Source organism: Colossoma macropomum, unplaced genomic scaffold (genome assembly GCF_904425465.1).
Source record: "Colossoma macropomum unplaced genomic scaffold, Colossoma_macropomum, whole genome shotgun sequence".
NCBI classification, from domain to species: Eukaryota; Metazoa; Chordata; class Actinopteri; order Characiformes; family Serrasalmidae; genus Colossoma; species Colossoma macropomum.
Window position 1 is genome coordinate 19,364,971 of NW_023494809.1, and position 22,511 is coordinate 19,387,481.

Below are 22,511 nucleotides of genomic sequence, written 5' to 3' on the forward strand. Positions count from 1 at the left end.
TGTTTTTCTTCCTTTTTCCCCTCTCTCTTTTGTGCTGTCTTTCTCTCCCCACACTCTTGCTTTCTCTCTCTCTCTTATCCTCGCATGCTCTCTCTTTTCTCTTTTTCTTTTTCTTTCTCTCTCTTTTCTTTTGCTTCCTCCTCACTCTCTTTCTCTCTTTTTCAATCTCACTCTATTTTCTCACTCTCACAGTCAATTTCTCTTTATTCTTTGTTTTTCTCTCTCTTTTTCTTTTGTGCTCTCTCTCTCTCTCTTTTTCTCTCTTTTCCCTCTGCCTCTCTGCTTCTGTGGTTCCCTTTTTCTCTGACTCTCTCTCTCTCTCTCATTTTCTTTCATTTCTTTTTCTCTTGCTGTCTCTTTCTTCCTCTCACCTCTCCCCACGCACTCACTCTCTCTCTCTTAACTTTCTGTCTCACACATTTTCTTTTTCTCTATTTTTCCTTTACTCACTCTCTTTACCTCTCTTGCTCCCTTCTTCTCTGTTTGCACTCTCCCTCTTTCTGCTCTCTCTTTTACATCCTCTCTCGCTTACTTGCTCTCTCTTTCTCTCTCCTTCTGCCTTTGTCCTTCTGTGGCTCCCTCTGCCTTTCGACCTTCTGTGGCTCTCTTTTTCTCTGTCTCTTTCTCATTTTATTTCTCTTTTTCTCTCTTTCTCTTTTACTCTCTCTTTCTTCATCTCACCTCTCCCCACTCTCTCTCTCTGTCTCTCTCTCATATATTTTCTTTTCTCTATTTTTCCTTTACTCACTCTTTCTCTCTAATGCTTTTTCTCTTTCTCTTTTTTATTGCCCTCTTTTACACAGTCTCACTTGCTTGTGCTCTCTCTTTCTCTCGGTCTTTCTCCTCTTGCTGTATTCCTCTCATTCTCTGTATTTCATGCTTTCTCTTTTCCTCTTTCTCGCTCCTCTTTCTGTTTTCTCTTTTTCTCTTGCTCTCTATGACACTCATCCTCACTTGTGCTCTCTCTCTCTCTCTCTCTCTCTCTCTCTCTCTGCAACAAAATCTCTTCAGAGTAGAATGCTAGAAAGATCTGATTACTGTTTAATCCTCCACTTTCTCCTCTCAGGCTCTGTCTCACAATGCTGTTTATGATTTGGCGAAGCACTCCATTCAGAAGAGACTCATTAATAACAACATTTGATCACTCTCTTCTTTAAAATAATACCGTTTGAGTGGAGCTGATATAAACTCCCTCAGAGCACCGCCGCATGCCAGAACTTTTTATAGCTTCTCCATCTCCGGGTCTGCGTGAACACGGGCTGCACCTTGTGTGGTTTGGAGGCTGAAGCGCAGCAGACACTTTCATTGTGTTGATATTGTCTGGCGGATTATGTCTTGGGTTTCACTTCCAGTGGATATATTGAAAGATTTAAGTGAACTCAGAGTCATTTTCTGTCCAAATTGTCGTTCGTCATCACCAATAAATACCCTAGCTCCATTTTTTCCTCTGCATGAACGTGACACGGCCGGAGCAGAGCATCCTCCAGGGCCGTTAGTCTTTTAATGATGCTAATATTGTTTTAAATCAAAAGCTCTGGCCCAGGACGAGTGCCTTTGGGTTCGTGCCTTACGTAAGAATAAATACATTATTCATGCTTCGTTTGCCTGCCTGTGTGGACAGTTGGCTATTTCTTAATCTCCATACTCGCCGCGTTCTGCGGATTGCACAATGTTTACAGCAATGCTAGAATAAATGATCCTAGCACTCCTTGTTTAAAGCCAAGTCTGGGATTCCAAGATTTCCAGGATTTCGCTTCATTTGTTATTAAATATCATTTTGTTTATCTCAACTGACCCATCTATTCCACCAAAATTATATTCAGCTATTTCACCCAGTAAACAAATGATCCGGATCTGCTTCTCGATCAGAAATTGCGACGCAGTCGGACAGCACTTAGGCCAAGTTTGAATACAAGTCAAGGAGCAAAAAAATCCAATTCAAACAAAACATGCACGCAATACAAGCCTTGCAATCAAATGAAATGTAACCAGGCATGACAGTCAGTCCAAGGGACCAGCTCTTGCTTTGCCAGAAGTCAAATCTCACAAAAACGAGCAAGTATATTTTCCTAATATCCTCTTGAGTCCAGATATCTGGTGCAATCCATTCAGTGCAGTGTTTTAAAGGGACACAAGCCATGTGTCAGAGAGCTATGAAGACTGGCACTGCCAACCACAAGACAGTATACACTGTCTGTCAATTCCACGAAATTCTACCGTTTTTTTTATTTCTGCAGTAACTATGGTGCCTATAAAAAAATATTAACTGCCTTGAAGGTTTTAATGTTTTCATTGTCATAGAACGTTGAATCGCAGTGGCTTTTTTTTAACACTGATTTAGTAAATGTATCTTCACGGCCTGTGTGGATAGGTTCCTGTCAGCTTTGTGCATTTGTACATTTGCAGTTTTTCCCCATCCCTCTTTGCAAAAACGCTCAAGCTCTGTCGGGGAATCATGAGTGAACAGCTGTTTTCAAGTCAAGCAACAAATTCTCGATATACATTAACATTGTTGTTTTTAAGTCATTGCTTGTGCTGAGCTTGGGATCGCTGTCACGCTGGAAGACAAATCTTCTCCCAAGGCTCAGGTTTCTTGCAGACTGCACAAGGTTTTTCCTCCAGGGTTTCTCTGCAATTTGCTACATTCATTCTGTCCTCTACACTCACAAGTCTTCCAAGGCTGTTGCAGAGGTTCACAGTGGGGATTGTGTGTTTATGATAATGGCATTTACTCTGATGGCCAAAATGAAGATATTGTGTTAACGTTTTTCACTTTCAAAAAATTATCAAAAAATGTAATTTGAGCAGGTGCCCAAACTTTTACATAAATATTAAAACTCCACCACTGTAAAGAAATCAGAGTAGACACTGGACAGGATATTACATATTTCTATACAGACATACAGTATGCCGTACCCACAGTAAACTTGAATGTGTTATTGAGTGCGTCATTCATTTCAGGTCTTTTAGTTTTGTATTACTTTTGTTTATGTGACAGATGTCACTTTGTTTGGCTAGTTTCTATTGTCACGTAATCGAGCTAACATTAGCATGGTGAATATTAGAGTCAGGCCTTCAGGTCCATGATAATGCTAATTTCTGCTAGTACCCTTAACAGATTTTTAAAAGTATGATAGCGCTAAACTAACACATGATTACATAAACATTTTTGGACATTCTAGATTATACACAGATGTTTGAAGCCTCAGTATACAGCTGCTGCCACTGTTTCCCATTTTTAACAACTGACTGAAACTTTGTTAGACTATGGATCATATTCACAGCCAGTGACTTATCTAGAACAAGAAGGCCTAGAGCAGGGTGCCCAAACTTTTTTGCCTTTTGAGAGCCAAAGTGTAATGTTTGTTGTTGGCTGAGGGCCAAAAAGACAGAACAGTATACAAATATGGAAGATAGGTAGGTTTTAAATCCAATTTTATAACATTGCAACATATTGTGTTACTAATACATTTCAAATAAACAAATAAGAATTTAATAAATTGTATATAGTATAAAAATATGTTCCTTCTTTCATTGGATGACGGGGTGGGATTAGGTTTACCCTTTGGTGGGCCAGATCAGACTTTCTCACGGTTGGCCCAGAGGCAACACTTTTGGTAGCCCTGGCCTTGAGTGATGTTTTTCTCATGAAAGTGGTCCCAATATAAATCAAACCGTGATTGGCTAATTCCACTGTCAATTCCTAATTATATTGGTAGTTAATATAATGTGGAAAGCCTTTAGCTCCTGAAGTCCTTACCAATGGGAGATCTCACTTGGCTGTATCTACCTAGATACCACAGAGAACAAATATCATGAGTGAATCATTTTCCATTCAGTGCATCAACATTTTAACCCTTTAGTTTCCAAACAAAATGTAGTGAAATGAGATTAGTTCTATGATGCTTAAAACAAGCACTATAATTCGTTCAAATACAAATAAACTAAATTGATAGAGATTTATTTTCTAGTTGCCAGAACTGTAAAGTACATTCTGGAAAAGGAAACTTAGTAATTAATAATTTATGTCTTTTGTCTTTGAATGTTCACAGGTAATCAGAGTGGAATGAGAGACGCCAATAAAAGATCAGTGTTTTCAGGTAAGAATTTCTGTTTTTTTCATTCGCTGAGATGTTTGAACAAGACGTGTGGTGAACCCATTAGAAGAATGCCTTTTTAAAATTATAAATTTGTAAATATAGTAGTCCCTGGCTGTCCGTCACTGACCTCATCTCAGAGAAAAACGTTTTAACGCTTCCCTCAGAATTATCCATGAGTGAGTCAGACGCCTAGCCTGGGTTTATAGAGCTGCATATAATGACCAACAGTTATAGATGCAGCTCAGCCAGTCAGTCTATGACACTGCAGGCTTTAGCATGGAGCCATGTTGTGGAAAGCAGCCGTTTGATGCCCGTTTCCACTGACTCAGGCTGGTGCCGCTATAGAACATGAGGGAAGTGTCTGGTGGGCCCATCTGCGGCCGGCTGAGATTTCACTGCACTAGAGGACAGGCTGTGACCTCATAGGCAGACAGAGTCACATATGCCATAAAACACTGCGTTGGACGGCAATTTCATACACCAGCTCATTTTTCCACTTTCATGTTTATCTTTGACATGTTCAAATATTAAAGAGTGTTTTCATGGTAATTACTGTGGTCATTATTCTTATTAGTGGTTGAATTTTGTCTGAAGGTCGTCTCCAAGCGACTGATGTTTTTGCCTCTGCCTTTCTTTCTTCTTCTTTCTTTACAGGCTTATAATGACTGACGACCGAAGACGTGGACCCAATCAAACATTTATGCAATCTAACGGGGCATTTTGAATATTGTGAATAAACCAGAGAGACACTTATTTTTATAGTTCCAGTAAAAAAAGAAAAGATTGTGTACTTTTTTTTCCACAGAGGATAATATTTCTTAGATCCTGGCACATTTGTATGCTATAAGTACGAATACTTGAAACTAGCGAATGTAAAATGTTGATGAGAATGACTTGTCTCTGCTTTTGATTTGCCTTTTTAGCATGCTTCCCATTGCAGAATTCTGGAGAAAAGAAAAGCAATCACATGGCCTTGCATTAATGGACACATTATGTATACGTTTTTATGTGCCAAATGAATAGTAATGGAAAAAAAGCAATTTTATTTTATATATATAATCATTTCAATAACAGAAATGGCATTAAAAGGATAAATGAATGTTACATAGAGAAGCTTTTAGAAGCATCTCCACATCACTGCCGTGGGTGACTTCAGCATAGCACTCTTCCATTTCCTACAGCAATGTATGACAAAAAAATGTCTAGGACTCTACAGAATTGTAAAGATTTATTTGATTTTTATACCCACGTAATATACATTACATATATATAGCCTGCTGCAACTTATTGTATGATGCAAATTAAATTAATTTATACACTTCAGCGTCCATTATATGTTTTGTTTTCCGATGCCTTGAGTGTGCGGTTCTGTAAATATATTTAACATATAACACCATTCAACTCCTGAAATACTATAGCACAGTGGCAGATTCCAGCTGTTTTGTTCCTGGGAAGGAAATTTAGTGGAAAATACTTGATTCTCTTCTGAACAGTGTCCAGATCGCTCTGGTTCTTGGGCTCCATGACACCACCACCATTGAGATGTTGCTCCATGGTGACATATTTTACCACAATCACATGTTTGTGTGACATTCGTTGTGTATTCTGGACGTCTTACTCCTCTTAGAGCCCATTAGCTCTCACAGTTTCTCCATAAGTCTGACAGATGTTGTTTTCAGAACTGTGGAGAATTCACCAAGCCCTTGTTTCGTGGTTCATGTAAGTCCTTCAAGTTGAAGTGATGCTGGGTGGTGTGAAGGCTCAGTGTTGCTTAGTTATATTTATTTATCCACTTTTCAAACACTATAAACTGCTGGCGTACTGAAACTAAGATGTGTCATATAAGAATGAACCAGTTTAATTTACTTTAGGCACTTTGTATTTCTACAGCAGATATTGCAACAGAGCAGCTTGTCCAGAAATGCAGGTGGAGACTCCTAATGAGAGTCACTGAGGGAGGCAGTGTCAGGAAAGAGCGTCAGGAAGAGCCACTGAAAGAAACCAAGACTCAAATGGGAAAAACTCCCTAAGAGCGTGAGGAAGAAACACTGAGAGGAACTGAGATTCAAAAAGAAAACAGAATCAGAATCAAGCTTTATTGGCCAGGTATGCTTACACATACAAGGAATTTGGTTTTGGTTTCAGGAGCTCACAGTGCACAATATCAGACAAACATGTAGTACATAAAATAAAACAAAACATGCATTCCTACCATACACTCGGGCCATCACTCACTCACACACACACACACACACACACAGTCATAACTGTAAACCTAACATTGTGCAGAGTATGTGTCTTAAGCTAAAGTTCTGAGTGCAACAGCAGTTAAATGATGTATAGTGGCAAAAAAGGCATAAGTCAGGGAACAGTCAGATAAGTGGGGTAATAAGGCAGGTAAGTGAGGTGCTAAAGGAAAGACTGTAGTTACAGAGGATGGAATGTTGAGTGTGAAACTATATACCAATATATTAGAAGTGCAGTTCAGAAGTTGGAATATTGTGCATCTGTAATAATTACCTGTTCAATAGAGTGATGGCTTGTAGAAAGAAGCTTCTCTTTAGCCTAGATGTCCTGATCCTCATTTGGCTGAAGCGCTGACCTGAGGGGAGGAGCTGGAACAGGTGGTGGCCAGAAACCATAACTTAAAATGAAAACCTCCCTAGAAGCACGAGGAAGATCTATTAAGAGGAACCAAGACTCAAAAGGATAAATTCCATGAGAGCATGAGGAAGAACCACTGAGAGAAACCAAGACTCTAAAGGAGAAACTCCATAAGAGCTTGAGGAAGAACCACTGAGAAGAACCAACACTCAAAAGGACAAAATTCCCAAGAGCGTGAGCATGATCCACTAAGAGGAACCAAGTTTCAAAAATAAAAACGTCCTAAGAGCTTAAGGAAGAATTGCTGAGAGAACCAAGACTCAAAAGGAGAAACTCCATAAAAGCATGATGTAGATCCACTGAGAGAAACCAAAACTCAAAATGAAAACCTCCCTAGAGGCACAACGAAGAACCATTGAGAGCAACCAAGACTCAAAAGGAAAAATTCCCTAAAAACATGAGGAAGATCCACTGAGAGGAACCAAGACTTAAACTGAAAACTCCCCAAGAGCATTAGGAAGAACTTTAGAGAGGAACTAAAACTCAAAAGGCAAAAAGCTCCATAAGAGCATGAGGCAGAATCACTGAATAAACCAAGAGTCAAAAGAAAAAAACTCACTGAGAAGACAAGGAAGAAACATGAAAAGGAACCAAGACTTGAAAGGTAAAACTCCCTAAAAGCATGAGGAAGAACCATTGAAAGGAACCAAGACTCAAAAGGAAAACTTCCTAAGAGTCTAAGAGCATAGAGCATGAAGAAAACACCAAGACTCAAATGAGGAACTCATCCTCCTCAGGCAGTCCAGTTAGTCTGGGTAGGACAGGTGGAAGATTAAACTGGTATGCATACAGAGGAAAGATCTAGAAGATAATCAATGGTTCAATAGTTAATGATTTTATGGATCTACTGATTGTGTTGCTTTCAATTGTCTGCCCTGTGCCACCCACCTCCACTGTCCTCCTAAACATGGTCACCCTGTTAAAACTGATCTCTTGAGCACCACATGGCCATTCTTTAGGCCTTGGGCATCCAGAACTAGCATTTCTCAACGCTTGGACACCACCTTCTTTCATGGTGTGTCATCGCTCGTGTGGATGTCATTGGATTGTGTTTACATGATCTAATTGCTCACTGATGGATGGCAGCCTTGCACGTGGTTTTCACAGCAGACACCCACTAATTCACACAGCAGCCACGCAACCACGCCTAAACCCAGCGTCTGATTGCCAGCCCGCACCCACAGTCTACCAGGCTGGCCCTCGCCAAACCCCAGCACAGCCTTCACACTCCAGCCTTCAAACAGGATGTGGGCTTTGAGAAGGCTCGACCCGTCTGATTCTACAACAGAGCAATTCCTGTAAAATTCTGATTGAACATTCGTCAGTTTCCTACGTGAAAAAAAAACAATTTCATTAAGTGTGGTATGCATGCCATCTCGTTCAGGTATTTCCCCTATAATGTTTAGACTGGTGTTCGGTACAGGGGATGTGGTCAGAAAGGAAACATGTCTCACACTTTTTAAGACCTTCTGAGAATGTACTCCAGTTTGGATCGTCGTGAGTAATTCTAACCGTTCGCATGTGTGCCGTTCTAACAAGTTACTGATTTACTGCTCCGCTTTTCCATATTCTGAAACATCATATTCTCTCGAGTTTTAAGTAAACGGAAATCTGTTGGATGTGATTTTTCTTTTTCATCTGCAATGGAAGTTAATACTTTTATTATTTTCTTCCGTATCAGATGTTTCCCTTTGGCCTTCATTTTTCGTGTCAGCAAAGTACAGACCAGATCACAGATCACAATGGAAATGTGGGGGACTTTAGTGACTGAGATACAGATGGCTGAAGAGAATTGCTTTCATTTGTGCCCTGCATATCAATATGATCTCACTGATGAACCCAGACATTGAAGTTGTTCTTTTGAAAGTGCCTTACAACATAAAATACAACGGCCATCATGTACCCAGCCTGCCAGGTTTTGGAGGAAATGTGTAGTTCAGTCAACGGCAGGTTGGATAACGGAATACATGTAACAACGTTACATAATCAGGATACAAAAAATGGAACTATTCTGTTACAGCAAAAATAGGGGTGATTCACATGCAGACTCATCGCCTTTCGTCTAAATTTGCCATTTAAATTTGTCCCTTGCAGCGGCTCAAGGTGTTTTATTGTGTTTAATTCACCCAATCTATGGAATTTTTAGTAACTATTTTATTTTTTTCAGAACTAAGATCTGCAGCATTTTCCTGAAGATACTTGAATCAGGCATTTATACTGGATTTACTTAACCCCACACTCAACAACAGCAAACTGATCCGATTTGGTAGTAAGCTCTATTTTCATGTTTGTTGCTATGTTGTACAGTTACAGTGAGCATGAATTCAAATTTTGCAAATATTAACTCAGATTTTAATGCTGGAGTGAGCTAACGTAACTAACAGTCCTGAAACATGAAAAGGAAGCACAGTCTCATTTCATTTTCACATAAACAATTTCTCAGTAGTTTTCGAATAATGGTGCAAAATGTTAAAATGTGTAAATTATCATTATTTGTGAGTAAGACAGTCAGCTTTCACTTAGTTTTTAAACAGGTGATCAGTAATCTGTAACAGAGTACGTTTTTAAAGTAACCCTCCCAAACCCGGTGAATGGTTAATGTTAGCTGGTTGACTAGTTTTTTTTTGCAACTGTGAGAGACAAGCGACATTATGTTGACTGAGGAACGTTTCTCCATGTAGTATTTTTCGGAAAGAAGACGCCAGAGCTTGTCCTCTTGTTTTCTACAGGTCTCCTGCCTCCAAGGTTTGCCAATTTGTGGGGTTAAAGTTCACTTAGATAAACGCCATGACAAATTGAATGCTACTGGTAGCTAATTCATTTTTCATGTTCTCTCCAGAGCTGGTTTAAGGGGAGGCTGGCCGCTTCCTTTTTCCTCCAATATGTGAAAAACATGACTGCAACATTCCAGAGACTGCCCGCGAATGAGTGGGTGAATGGAGCTAAATGGCTAAAAAAGAAAAGTTAAAATAGTTTCTAATCACTTGCCAAGGACTTTCCTTTAGTTTTAGAAAGTAGAAGGATGTATTGCACTAGAACAAGTGAAGAAAGCCTCCCTGTATGTTTCCTTTTTTCTACAGCAAATGAGTTTTGGGCAGCAGGACACTAACATTACTGCTACTGAGCACTGACTGTTTAGCATTACCGCTACTGAGTGCTGATTGTTTGGCGAGGGGAGAAGCTCATTGCCTGTTCACATTCACTGATGTCATGAACATACATGAGGTGCCATTTTAAACTCCTATAACTTGTAAATGGATGTATATGTATGTTTGTTTATATTAAAAATGCTTGATCATTTATAAACTATGATTTGCTCAAATGCTCCATATTAACCCATTTGTTTTGGACTTTCTCGGAGCGCCCTCTAGCGTTTGACAAACCTGGAAGACATTACAGAGTGGTAATTCTTCTCTCCACACATTCTCTGTTCTCGCTTCCTTTCCCATTCAAGTGAATACACTTTTTCACCAGGCATATTTTCCTTGCGTGTGGTGTGACTGTGGCTTAATTGATTTTCAACTGTATGAGAAGCAGGTTTTGCCTATGATTTGACTGTTGTTAACTCTTTTTCATGCTACTTGAAATACCATTGCCCCCTGTTTTGGGGGTCTCTCAGTCGAACTGTGCATTTTTGTTCTTCAGTAACATTGATAGAATATATTTTGACGGATATACACATACTTTATAAGTGACCAAGCAAGTCAACATTGTTAAAAGTGCTTTTATGATGTTTCTATGCTGTTTTGTTACAGTACTAGTTGTACATTATTGCTTTGATATCAAGAAAGCGTGATGGTCGTCTCCTCCAAGCGTGTTGAGCTGTCCAATAACATTGCGTTTGCAGAAAATGGCGGTCTGAAAAGATGCAGTGGTGCTTCATGTGACCCGGAGGAAGCCAATGCTAGCCTTCACCCTTATGGCTTGGTAGAATTGTGTGACAAGGTGTGACCTAACGAATGGGCGGAAGTTGGCCGAGACTAAATTAGGGGGAAATTGGAGAAAGAAAATTGCAAACCAACAAAGAAGGAGCTTTCAAAGAAAACTAGGCCACCACAAGGAGTGTATATCATCCATTACTCTTGTTAATGAAATGTACTACTACAATAGGGTTATCTCTTCAGAGGCCAACCACTTCCACATCCTCTGTTTACTGCTCCCTTTTCCACTAACCTTAAGGGAATGCTTTTAAAGTCCCAGGGCCACCCAAGAACACAGCCAAAGCCTCATGCTTCTAGAGATCTGGACCACCATCAGTGGTCAGCTGACCAGCCGCTAGTCTTTATTTATGGCTGAACTAAGTCATATTAATCCTGACATAATGCACAAATAAATCTATGGCTGGGGACAAGTATGCTTTGAAGGCGTGTACATGACAGCCTGTCCCGCACCACTCCCATGTGGCGCATGAATTCAATCTGCGTGGAGTTACATTTTAAAAGCCTGGCTGTGGTCTTCTCTCCTGGCCCATTCTCAAGCATGACAGCGTGGGGAAATATCTTTTTCACCTGATTTGTGGAACTTCTTTTCAATCAAGCTTGTCTTAGGCAGCTGGGCTTGGCTGACATGGTGATATAGAAGGACGTCCAATCCCCAACCAGATGTTTCAGACCAAGCTTCTTGAGCTCATCTGCAGGGCTGAAACCCAAGCTTTGTCTCAGAAAATCTCTGAGAAACCTTGGACAAGTCCATTTTGAATCATTTCTGATTTCCAAACAAACTTTTCCAAAGCGGGACCCCATTTCCCAACGAGAATTGGCTGCACGAAAATCAGATAAGGCAGTTTGATTACTAACAGTAAAGATGATCTAAGGACTGGGATCCTTTGGGGATCTTCAGCCTTGGATGACCACTGATGCGTCACTGGTCAGGTTTTTTTGGGGTAGTTTGTAGAACACAGCAGACAACAATGTTTGATCCAATGTCCAAACCGCAGGCCACACAAACAACCGAAAAACTGAATGCAGTCTAAGCAGAAGGTTGTCAAGACAAGTAGGGCAAGGATCATGCTGGGGTTTCTTGACCAGTTTGAGAACTGTGGATTACATACAAATGTAAGCGGGGGAAGGAAAGACTGGTGATTGTTTTGGAAGAGTTCAGGGCTGCTGGGAGTTGAAATAGACCAAAACTATGCACTAACCTCTTAAAAACAAATGTGGCAAAAAGGGTTCTTTGGAGCAATGCCTTAGAAGAACCACTTCTGATTCCCCAAAGAACCTTTCAGTGGATGGATCTTTGAAGAACCATTTCAGTAAATAGGAGGTTGACTTTTTAAAGCTTAAAGAACCTCTACATCACAAAAAGGTTCTATACCAATCAAAGGTTTCTACTAGAAACAATTTTCCAAGCCAAGAACCACTCAGGAACCTTTATTGTTTTAAGAGTGTAGTTGGTGATCCTTGATGACTGGAGTGGAAACATGTATCTGGCTGATTTGTTAACAGCAAGGAACTTGGATCTAAAGCACTGCTTACTTCAGATCCAGTTTTTTCAGTCATTGTTGTCTTTGTAGAAACTTCAAATGATTCAGAAGAAAGTTCGGTCCACCACACTGTTTGGGCATATTGCTATCCTGCACACTTGTATTCCCTTTTCTTCTTTTTGGAGAGGCATTTGTTGCTTTGGAAAGCTTACCACAAAAACTAATTTAGCGATCTAGATCACTTTGGTAGCTGTTAGTTCTTCAGGTAATCTAGTGGGAGGTCATTTGCAAAGCAGCAAAGTTTTGTAAAAGTTTCTTGTAGTTTAGCTGCTTTCCAAAAAAAGCACCCTTATTACATACTAAGACAAATTAGTCAGTAACTACAGGGACTTCAATGCAAACTGGTTGAACTATTCTTAGGTTATAGAAGTGTGTAATACTTTATGTTCTGCCCATTTAAGGGGTTAATTGTCTATTTGCTCTGTTTGTGCCACTCTAAAGTGTCCAATTTGGCTAATTAGGTATGCTTCTTGTCAGTTAGCTTAATTTTTTGCTAATCTGAAACAACATTGAAAATAAGAACAAAAACAATAATAATAATAATATAAATGCTGACAGCATTAGCTTCCTAACTAGTGAACTCTTTCACAAAATAGTAATTTTCAAATTACCAATGGAAAGCGTCAATACAGCATTCTAGCTCAAGTTCTGGTGCACGTTACTGGTAATATAATAGTGCTTGGTGACTTCATCCTCACCTAGAAAACTGAAGGATTTTTTGAATTGTTATTGGCTTCAGCTGCAGTGGAACCAAAGACCATTAGGTCCTGTTGGTACTATATTTCAGCAGGTACCAAAAACAATAAAACTGGAACTTTCAGTCCTAAACTGATGACCAATGGAAAAAAGTTCTGGTTTTCTGGTGGCAATGGTTCCTGTTCTTTGGGCAGTGGAAAAACACCCTTTGTTGCCACTTCGCTATATACACCTACCTAAAATCTCAGGTTTATTACATGCTAAGGCTCATTATTCAGTAACTAGAAGAAAACACTGGCCATTTAAGGGGTTAAAGGAGCACTCTGGCCAAAATTACAAATCTAACCATTACTTACTGTAATATGTTGCAAACATGCCTACTCACCTACAGTGTTGCCACAGTAATCTTTCGAGTGAGATCTCCTCAGCTAAAAACTAGAAAAAAACCTTCTGATGATGTATCTTGAAGGTGGGAGGAACGTTTGGAAAAGTAAAGTGCTTTGGGGTGAATAGTATTGTAAAAGTATTGCATAATTCAATCTTTCAGATGTGAAGAATCTGATTCAAAGTGGTTTGATATGAAATGGTTCGCTGTAGAGAAACATTGATTTATTTATTTATTTATTTTTTACAGTGGTGGTGGTAGGAACCAGGGGTCATCATGTCTACAGTGCAAATATAGTCATTTGATTCACTATCCAAAATGACAACCTACGTGTGTCTGAGTTTTTATATGTGATGTTGATGATGGTAAAACATTGATAAATCTGAAAAAATAAGTTTTATTTGGGGACTATTTTGCCTTAGGACACCCTGCATGCAACCGCTCTGAAGGACTGTTTATGTGTTGAAGAAATGTTTAAAAATTGGTGGAAGTACCCTTTAAGGGCAGGGTGTTTGAAGCAGTCGGGGTTTCTTTATCACCCTGAGGGATTCCCAATGGTTGTATGACCTATTTGTGTAATGCATGATATAGGTATTGTAGTGAAAAAACATTAATTAATGGACATTAATGGACAGCAACAAAAAAGAATACAAAACAGTGAAACAGTGTTGTACTACAAAGTATTACCTAACATGACCAATAACATAGTAAACTCTAGTTTTAGGTCACAATGAACCCTTTAACTCAGTGGCGCAACTCTCAGAGCAACTCTCACTTCACCTCTCAGTCTGGATATCTGTTGCTGCCAACACAATTGATACTTTGTTCTGATATTCCCTGACCTGCCACATGCACCCATTTGAAAATCCACAGCACTGATATATATTTATATAGCAGCTCACTGTAAGCTAGATGAGATTTCCACATGACAGTATTGCCTAAAAACAGAGCGCCAGCTTTTATATCAGCCCTGTAATTTGGAAAAAAAAGCCTTTTAAAGTCATTTTATTCTTGCAAAGTCAAAGAAGCAGAAGAGTTTTGATGAGGCAATGTACTGCCTTTCCCATTCATAGATGCTGCACATCAATAGGTACACTCTTGTGCAAAGTTTTAGGCGTCCCCAGACATGTTTTGATGATTTTCTAAGTGAAAATAGGCGAATACATCCTCTACTGAGAACACTTTCTGCACATTTTAATGAACACTTACTGTTTATTTGCTGAATTGGAAAAGAAAATAAAACATACCAAGTGGTCGGTGCAAAAGTTATGTCAGTAAATACAAATGAAATACATGCCAGATGTGCACTAAAAATAACGGAAAATGCCATATTTAAGTGTGTTCACTGTAGAGGAGGTGTTAACTTATTTTCACTTACAAAATCAACAACACATCATTTGCAAAAGTTGACAGGTCCAAACTTTTGCATACGACTGCGTCTAATTCTCTCTGTTGTGAAACTGCGCTGACTCCAAGCATTGTTGCAAAACTCTTGATAGCTCGGACTGTGTAGTTGTACACATAGTTCACAAAAGTTGTTTCTTTTACATCCTATTTGACTGATTAGAATCACTGCAACCACGTCTATTACAGGCCTCTCCTGGTGTTGGAGCCCTTAGCGGGAATGGAATTAAAGCACAGCCTTTGTACAGTTTTTGTCAGTGTTACAAAGCTCTAATAAATTAGATCACAGCTTCAATGTGGGATCATGTTAAACTAATTACTGTGATTCAGCCTACAGCCTCGCACAGACTAAAGAGGATGTTTGCCTGGATGCTTTCACTTTGTTTCATTAAAAACATAATGATGTTCCTTTTGGAGGGGTTCTCTCTCTCTCCTCTCTCTCTCTCCTCTCTCTCCTCTCTCTCTCTCTCTTTACGTCCATTTGTTTTGCTTTCAGTGCAGTGAATGCTTCCCAAGTGTATTGTTCTAAATGTTAATATCCTATTTTATTGATCTCTGCTGTTCACATTTAAGTGTAAAAGAACATTTTTTATATTCTGGAAGAAATGTAACCAAACTAAAAGCATCTGTGTGATTCTCCTTCACCCACAGGGTCAAAAATACAATATTTGTTTACTCCACTCTAATTGTACTTACACAGTATCAGGGAGGGTCTCTGAGCTAGCTGAGCGTTTTAGGTGGAGGTGGTGGGAGGGGGAGGTGAAACATTATATTAGTGGCTGTGTGCAACTTAACCCTACGCTGCAGGACTTCACCATGTCACATGACATTAAAATCTCATGGGAGCAAGGCAGCTGCATTTTCTGAAGTCAGGTGCTGCAGTTGCCCCTGTTTGGTAGAGGAGAATCAGAATTAGAATCAAGCTTTATTGGCCAGGTATGCTTGTACATACAAGGAATTTGGTTTTGGTTACAGGAGCTCACAGTGCACAGTATCAAACATTTACATGTAGTGAATAAAATTAAACAAATATAAAATACAATAAAATACAAAAAAATAAAATAAAGATAAAATAAAACATGCATTCCTACCATCACTCACTCATACACACACACGCACACAGTCATACCTATAACCTTTACGTTGTGCAAAGTATGGGTCTAAAGTTAAAGTGCAGCAGCAGTTAAAGGGTGTATGGTGGCAAAGAAGGGATCAGTGAGGTGACAGTCAGATAAGTGGGGTAATATGGCAGGTAAGTAAGATGCTAGAATAAACACTGGTCTGAGACGGTAGTTTCAGAGGATGGAGTTGAGTTTGATACTATATACCAGTATTTTAGAAGTGCAGTTTAGAAGCTGGAATATTTTAATGTGTCATATTTTAACTGTTTAAGAGAGTGATGGCTTGTGGGAAGAAGTTTCTCTGTAGCCTAGATGTCCTGATCCTCATCTGGCTGAAGCGCCGGCCTGAGGGAAGGAGCTGGAACAGGTGGTGTCTGGGAGGTGACAAGTCAGTGGAGATCTTCCTGGTTCTGGAGGCATGCAGTTCCAGCACTGTGGGCAACTTAACCCCAGTTGTCCTCTTTGCAGACCTGATGATGCGCTGCCGTCTGTGGAGGTCATGCTTGGTGGCTGAGCTGCCCCACACTGTGATGGACGTGGTGGTGACGGACTCTATGATGGCTGTGTAGAACCACACCATCTGCTTCTGGGGCAGGTTGAACTTCCTCAGCTGACGCAGGAAGTACATCCTCTGCTGGGCTCTCTTGATGATGGAGCTGATGTTGCTGTCCCACTTCAGGTCCCTGGTGATTGTTGTGCCCAGCGATAATGCTATGGTTCTTTTTAGTTCCAGTAAGGGGAAATCTTAATGCTTCAGCAGACCAAGATATTCTGGATAATTCTATGCTTCCAACTGTGTGGGAACAGTTTGGGGAAGGCCCTTTTCTGTTCCAGCATGACTGTGCCCAAGTGCACAAAGCAAAGTCCATAAAGGCATGGCTGGGTGAGTTTGGTATGGAATAACTTGAACGGCCCACACAGAGTCCTGACCTCAACCCCATCGAACACCTTTGGGATGAACTAGAATGGAAATTGCGAGCCAGGCCCTCTCGTCCAAAATCAGTGTCTGACCTCACAACTGCTCGCCTGGATGAATGGGCAAAAACTCCCACAGACAAACTCCAAAATCTTGTAGAAAGCTTCCCAGAAGAGTGGAAGCTATTATAGCTGCAAATGGGGGACCAAGTCCATGCGTAATGTGTAGGTGTCCCAATACTTTTGTCCATATTGTGTGTGTGTGTGTGTGTGTGTGTGTGTGTGTGTGTGTGTGTGTGTGTGTGTGTGTGTGTGTGGACAAAAGTATTGGGACACCTACACATTACGCATGGACTTGGTCCCCCATTTATACATGTATATATATATATATATATATATATATATATATATGTGTGTGTGTGTGTGTGTGTGTGTGTGTGTGTGTGTGTATAGATATAGATATAGATATAGATAAATACACACACATCATGTACCAGGTGAACAAGGAATTTCTCTTGGCGCAGGTGTCAACATAAAATCAAATCCAATGAAATAAAAAGATATATATAAACATAAAATAGACATGCCAAACAATCTGCAAGTAAAATGATGTTCAATGGGAGATAAGTACAGCTACAATCAACAATACAATACTAAGTTACATATACACAGTAAACAGCGAAAAGAATACAGAAGCAGCTATAAATATGAATCTAAATGTAAACAAATTTATAAAATATGTACATTGCAAAAAGTTAAACTGCACATGTGTACTCAGTACAGTAGAGGAGAGTGGAAGAGGCTCTTATTCAGAAGGATTATGGCCTGTGATATACAGTGGTTTTGTACAATGCGGTGTGATGTGATGAAGTGCATACCCAGCAGTTTAAAGCAGGGTGAAGTAAGAAGGGTCCTAGTTTAGGAGGATGATGGCTTGGGAAAGAAGCTGTGGAGGTGACGGTTGGTCCTAGTCTTTAGAGCTCTCTCTCTTGGTCTCCGCTCAGATGGAAACTGCTGGAAGAGAGAGTTTCCAGGGTGTCAGAGGTCAGTCATGATCTTCCCCACCCTCTTCCTTATCCTAGATGAGTAAAGATCTTCTGGGATGGAGAGCTGACAGCAGATGATTTCCTCTGCACATTGCACCGTCCACTCTATCTCACGCTTGGTGTGCGAAGATGCAGAGCCGAACCAGACGGAGATGGAGGATGTGATGATGGCAGTGCTGAACTGAACCAGCAGTGCTGGCAGCCCAAATTAGTCGAGCTGTCACGGGAACTACAGGCTGGGCCTTCTTTATAACTGCAGTGCTGAGATCCTGCTGAATGGTGGTGCCCAGGAATATATTACAATGTATTTGTCATATACTTTCTTTAATGTTAAATGTTTTTCTGTATGTTGCCGATCAGTTGAGTCCCCCTGCATTTTCATGTACTGTTTTTTATTAAAACAACCAAAGGGTTTCACAGCATTGTAAAATGAAATTGCTCATAGCTATGCTAATTTGTCTGGCAGTGCACCACAGAAAACCTTTATTCGTTAAAACATTTAATTTTAACTTGTATTTTCTTGAGTATGTTTTAATGTAGATTTTGAATATCACTCAGGTATAGGGTTTTGACACAGACCCATTATTTTCCACAGAAATGCAAAATTTAACATAGTGTAGCTCCATCATATTTTCATCAGTGATTTTTTAAGATTTGTCCACATTTACCTCGGCAAACATTCGACAGCTCATCAGGCCGAATCCCAAATCGCCCTTAACTCCCTATGTAGTGCACTACACAGGACATAAATTATTTATTTCCTAGTATTGCATTAAAATTCAATAAAAAGTCATGTTTAATTCAGTCACAGTCCGCAAGACGCCACTTTAGCATTTAATGCAGTATTTGGGTGTGCAAGCCCTTTCTTGACTCACATAGTGCCCTATGTAGGGTGTATGGAGTCATTTGGGATTCGGCCTTTGCATTTACCAAAATGGCCGCCTTCATTTAATTAACCGTTAACGAGCCCACTCTATACAATCAGCAGAAGGAGGAGCGGCCAGAAAACTAAGTGAAGAGGAGCTGCTGCTGGTCTAACTGCGTTTCATCAGTACAAAAAAAAATGATAGCAGTTAGATAATCTCCTTCTCTGAAGCTGTTAGTTTATTTTGGTGTGTTCGTTGTGAAAATGTCGCTGCTTCAAGGCTGAAGTCCCTCCTCTTCGACTCCGCAGAGGGTCGTTAGCGTTAGCATGCCGGTAAGTCAGATTTACTCACTGCTTTCTCACATGAAACCGAACTCAAGCAGCGGCAGAGGGATTCAAGTGAAGGTAGATTCTGTCTCAGATAAGCAAAAGCAACCACTTTTAAACTGAGCAGCAGAAACGCATTGTAGGTGCTAAAGCAACAGAACAGAAAGAAAGTAAACCACAAAGATGGAATTAGGAGCTAAAATGAAACTGAGGAAAAAGTCAGATTCCTTTCCTCACAGATATGAGCCGAAGTAAAAGTAGACCTCCTATGAAAATTACAGAACCCCTAAGGTGACATGGTGATCCTTTTTTAACGAGACACGGCCACGAATTAGTATACTCAGGCCACAAATTGCTATATTGCGGCCACGAGTTAGCTAGTTAGGTTTCTCATAATTTGTGGCCTCAGTATGGTAAATTGTGGCCCCAATATATTAATCTGTGGCCATATTAAAAATAATCGTGTCACCTTAGGGGCTCCAATACTCAGGAAAGCAGCTACAAACTCCTTAAAACGTTACCTAAGCACATGAAATGGAGCAGTGGTCTCAGTGTAGACCTAGAAATGGTAAACAGCCTTTAACTAAATGTTGTTTTACTGTCATGTTAAAATGGCTAGTTGAGTAGCACCGCTTATGAATTTCTATTGCTACTTCTAATTTCATTACAGCCAGATTGTTTTTTTTTGGCTAGTTTTGATTAGCCTGTTTTTTAAAGCCAAGGCTGACACTGTTTGAGCTAATGAAACCCAGTAAATAATTTCCAGAACTTTCAGTTGTGATATAAATAACATTATTTTCTCTTTAGTGAGCCAGACTGGCATTATAAATTTGTAATTAAAAAAGTTGCCAGTTTAAATAACTTGAATCAAAGTGCTACCTGGAAAGTTGGAGGTGACTGGCCATTTAGCCCAATGAGTAATGTAGCTATAATTATGCTGCTACATTTTGGTAAAGGTGTAGCAGCAGCAGCCTTCAAATACAGCGTAAGTGCGCTTACCTGCCTCATTTATTTTTGTCATGGGTCAACATAGATCGGCCAAAGTCAAAATAATAAATTGTCCGATTTTGTTGGGTGCAAAAAAATCTGCCGATTCCATCTGTCGACAACACTGCCTGAGAAATGGAACCACAGTGTTCAGATTTGCCTTGTCATTTGGAAAAATGGCTTTTAAAATACAAGCAAGTTATGCTCTTTTAGCAAGCACAGAGTTTTGATGAAGCAAGATGTACTGCTTTCTTCATTTGTGGCTGTTTTTAAGTATTTGGATCTTCTCGGTTCCACAGTGAAACTGTACATGGTTTCGTGAAATCATGTGTTGCTCCGAAGAGCAAGTGTATAATTTGTTAATCTCCACCATATCAAGCTAACATTTTCTTTTTAAAGATGAAAGGCAGGTTTTTCCAGACTGTTTTTCATATTTTCGCGTCTCTATGATCTTTCGTAGAACAGGGCTGCTGAGCTCTCTAAGGGGGGGGGAAGTAAGTTTAGAACACCACAGCTTGCTTTTTGTGGCATTGTTCTTCTGTCCTGGCTATGATGAGTGCTTTCTGCTTCACTTGGAAGCTCCGAGATGGATATTCTTTTTATTTAATCTGGGCACTTTTTAAACTCAAACATTTGGTGAGCTTGTTAAATACACTTTTGCATAACACTTCCACAAACTTGTGCCGCATGACGTCTTTCAAGATGTGATTTACCAGAAGTTCTTAGTCATGGGGTGTTTGATCCTGTGGCGAGGAAATTGGGAAATGCTTTTTTTTTCCTGTATTGTCCTGAGAAACTGTGAAGGCCACAAATCATTTTAATGTTTTAGAACATCTTCTAAGTCCTCATGAAACATGAAGAAGGTAGAATTAGTCATATAAATAATCCTGCTGGGAGTGAGAACCATTTGTATGAGAGTTCCTGAGATAAGCTGTTTGTTCTAATCATCCGTGGCCCTGCCACGAACCATATCGGCTTTCGTGTTTGGGTGTTTGAGCCGTTTCGCTTTTTAAATGGAAATGTTTTGGAGTAGTTCATCATCCGACGAGCTTTTAGAGAGCGTTCACTCATATTTTAAAGTGCATGAACCTGCTCAGACTCAGACAGTTTATTCCAGGAAGAAGTGGGTTGGAAGCCAAGCTTTGTCAAAGTGAGAAAAGGTCAAAATCCGTACAATAACATCCTGAATCATTCTTTCTCTTCACACGCTTATGTTAGGCCAGGGATTCTTTGGCCCATTGCTGTGCGAACGTGTACGGCCTGCCCACAGTGTGAACCCTGTGGTGGGTATGAGGCCAACGGGTTTATAGCCATGGTGGCTGACCAATGTGTGGTCAGAGCAAACTTTTAAGGGGTGCTCCACATGGCTGGGTGTGTTTGGTGAGAAATAAACTGCAAATGTTGCTGTCCACTGCTATATGCATGTGGTGGACTGACGGGCGGCTGGGACTCTGGTTGGATGACGCATCAGCCTCAGAGAGTGATTTTATTTTTTTATTTTGCTGGGAAAGATTTAACATTATTCCTCATTCCTAATCTGTTTTTACTTTGCTTTAAAATTTCATCTAATGTAGCCAAATCTTGTAAAATGTGTGGATCTGATGAGGCATCATATTCTCTCTCATTCTTTTCTTTAAAAGCCTTTAAGCTTGTAGAATTTAATTCTTAGGAGGCAATAAATATGGCTAGCAGTTTGATCCTTTATTATATTTAATACTGCTGTTTTGACTGATTTTATCACTTTAGTCTAATACAGATTAAACAGTAGAGACTGCCTTAAACTAGTTTTCTGCTGATAGTATCAGTATCAGCTCCAAATAGGTACTTAAATACAGTATTTTATCAACGATAGGGAATATTGATACCATGAAACAATTCTTACCGCACATGTACACTACTGTGACGCATACATGTGCTCCACTAGATAGAGCTTAACTCAAGCAAGCAATACACCAGTGGATTATTTTACGCCAGCGAATAATTTCATGCTAAAGACAAACAGGTTGTATCAGCAGATGCATAAGGATCAATTATTGCTATCGATATCAGAAAGGAAAAAGTGGTATCAGTATATTCCCACCTAGCACTACATCACAGACAATTGGGTTGGGCATTTTAGTTAAATTTGATATTTGAATTTGTGAAGACATATTTAAAAAATTACCTTAAAGCCTTAATACCTTGAAATACCTTACCTAAACATACTTATACTGTTAAGGGACTCCAGAGTGATGCAACCGTCTAGGCGTTGGCCCTATCAGGAGGTCGCAAGTTTCATCCCTGGTGGTGCAACAGCCATCTGTGGCCTGGAGCCCTCGCTCTCCACGGGAGGGTAGGATGGCCCCCATCACTCAGCGCAATGCTACCCAGCACAGGTGTCTGTTGGCTGACATAACAAAACTGACGGTTGGCGCTTTCCTCCCAGCGTGTTCGGCTGTCCAATGACGTTGCGTTAGCTGCAGTTTGAAAAGACGTGATGAAAAATATTCAAGAGACCTGTGCTAGTTTTCACCCTCCTA

The 22,511-nt window shown here is 40.0% G+C and overlaps 1 protein-coding gene across 1 annotated transcript in view; it reads left to right on the forward strand.

The window, feature by feature from the left end:
* cunh8orf34 (chromosome unknown C8orf34 homolog) overlaps window positions 1-5,054 on the forward strand; it is a 174,881-nt gene extending 169,827 nt beyond the window's left edge. The window contains exons 14-15 of the mRNA XM_036558913.1: window positions 4,053-4,100; window positions 4,755-5,054. Coding sequence (XP_036414806.1) covers window positions 4,053-4,100; window positions 4,755-4,762 — 56 coding nt within the window. The 3' untranslated portion in view covers window positions 4,763-5,054. The remainder of the gene's footprint in view (window positions 1-4,052; window positions 4,101-4,754) is intronic.
* Window positions 5,055-22,511: the final 17,457 nt, after the last annotated feature.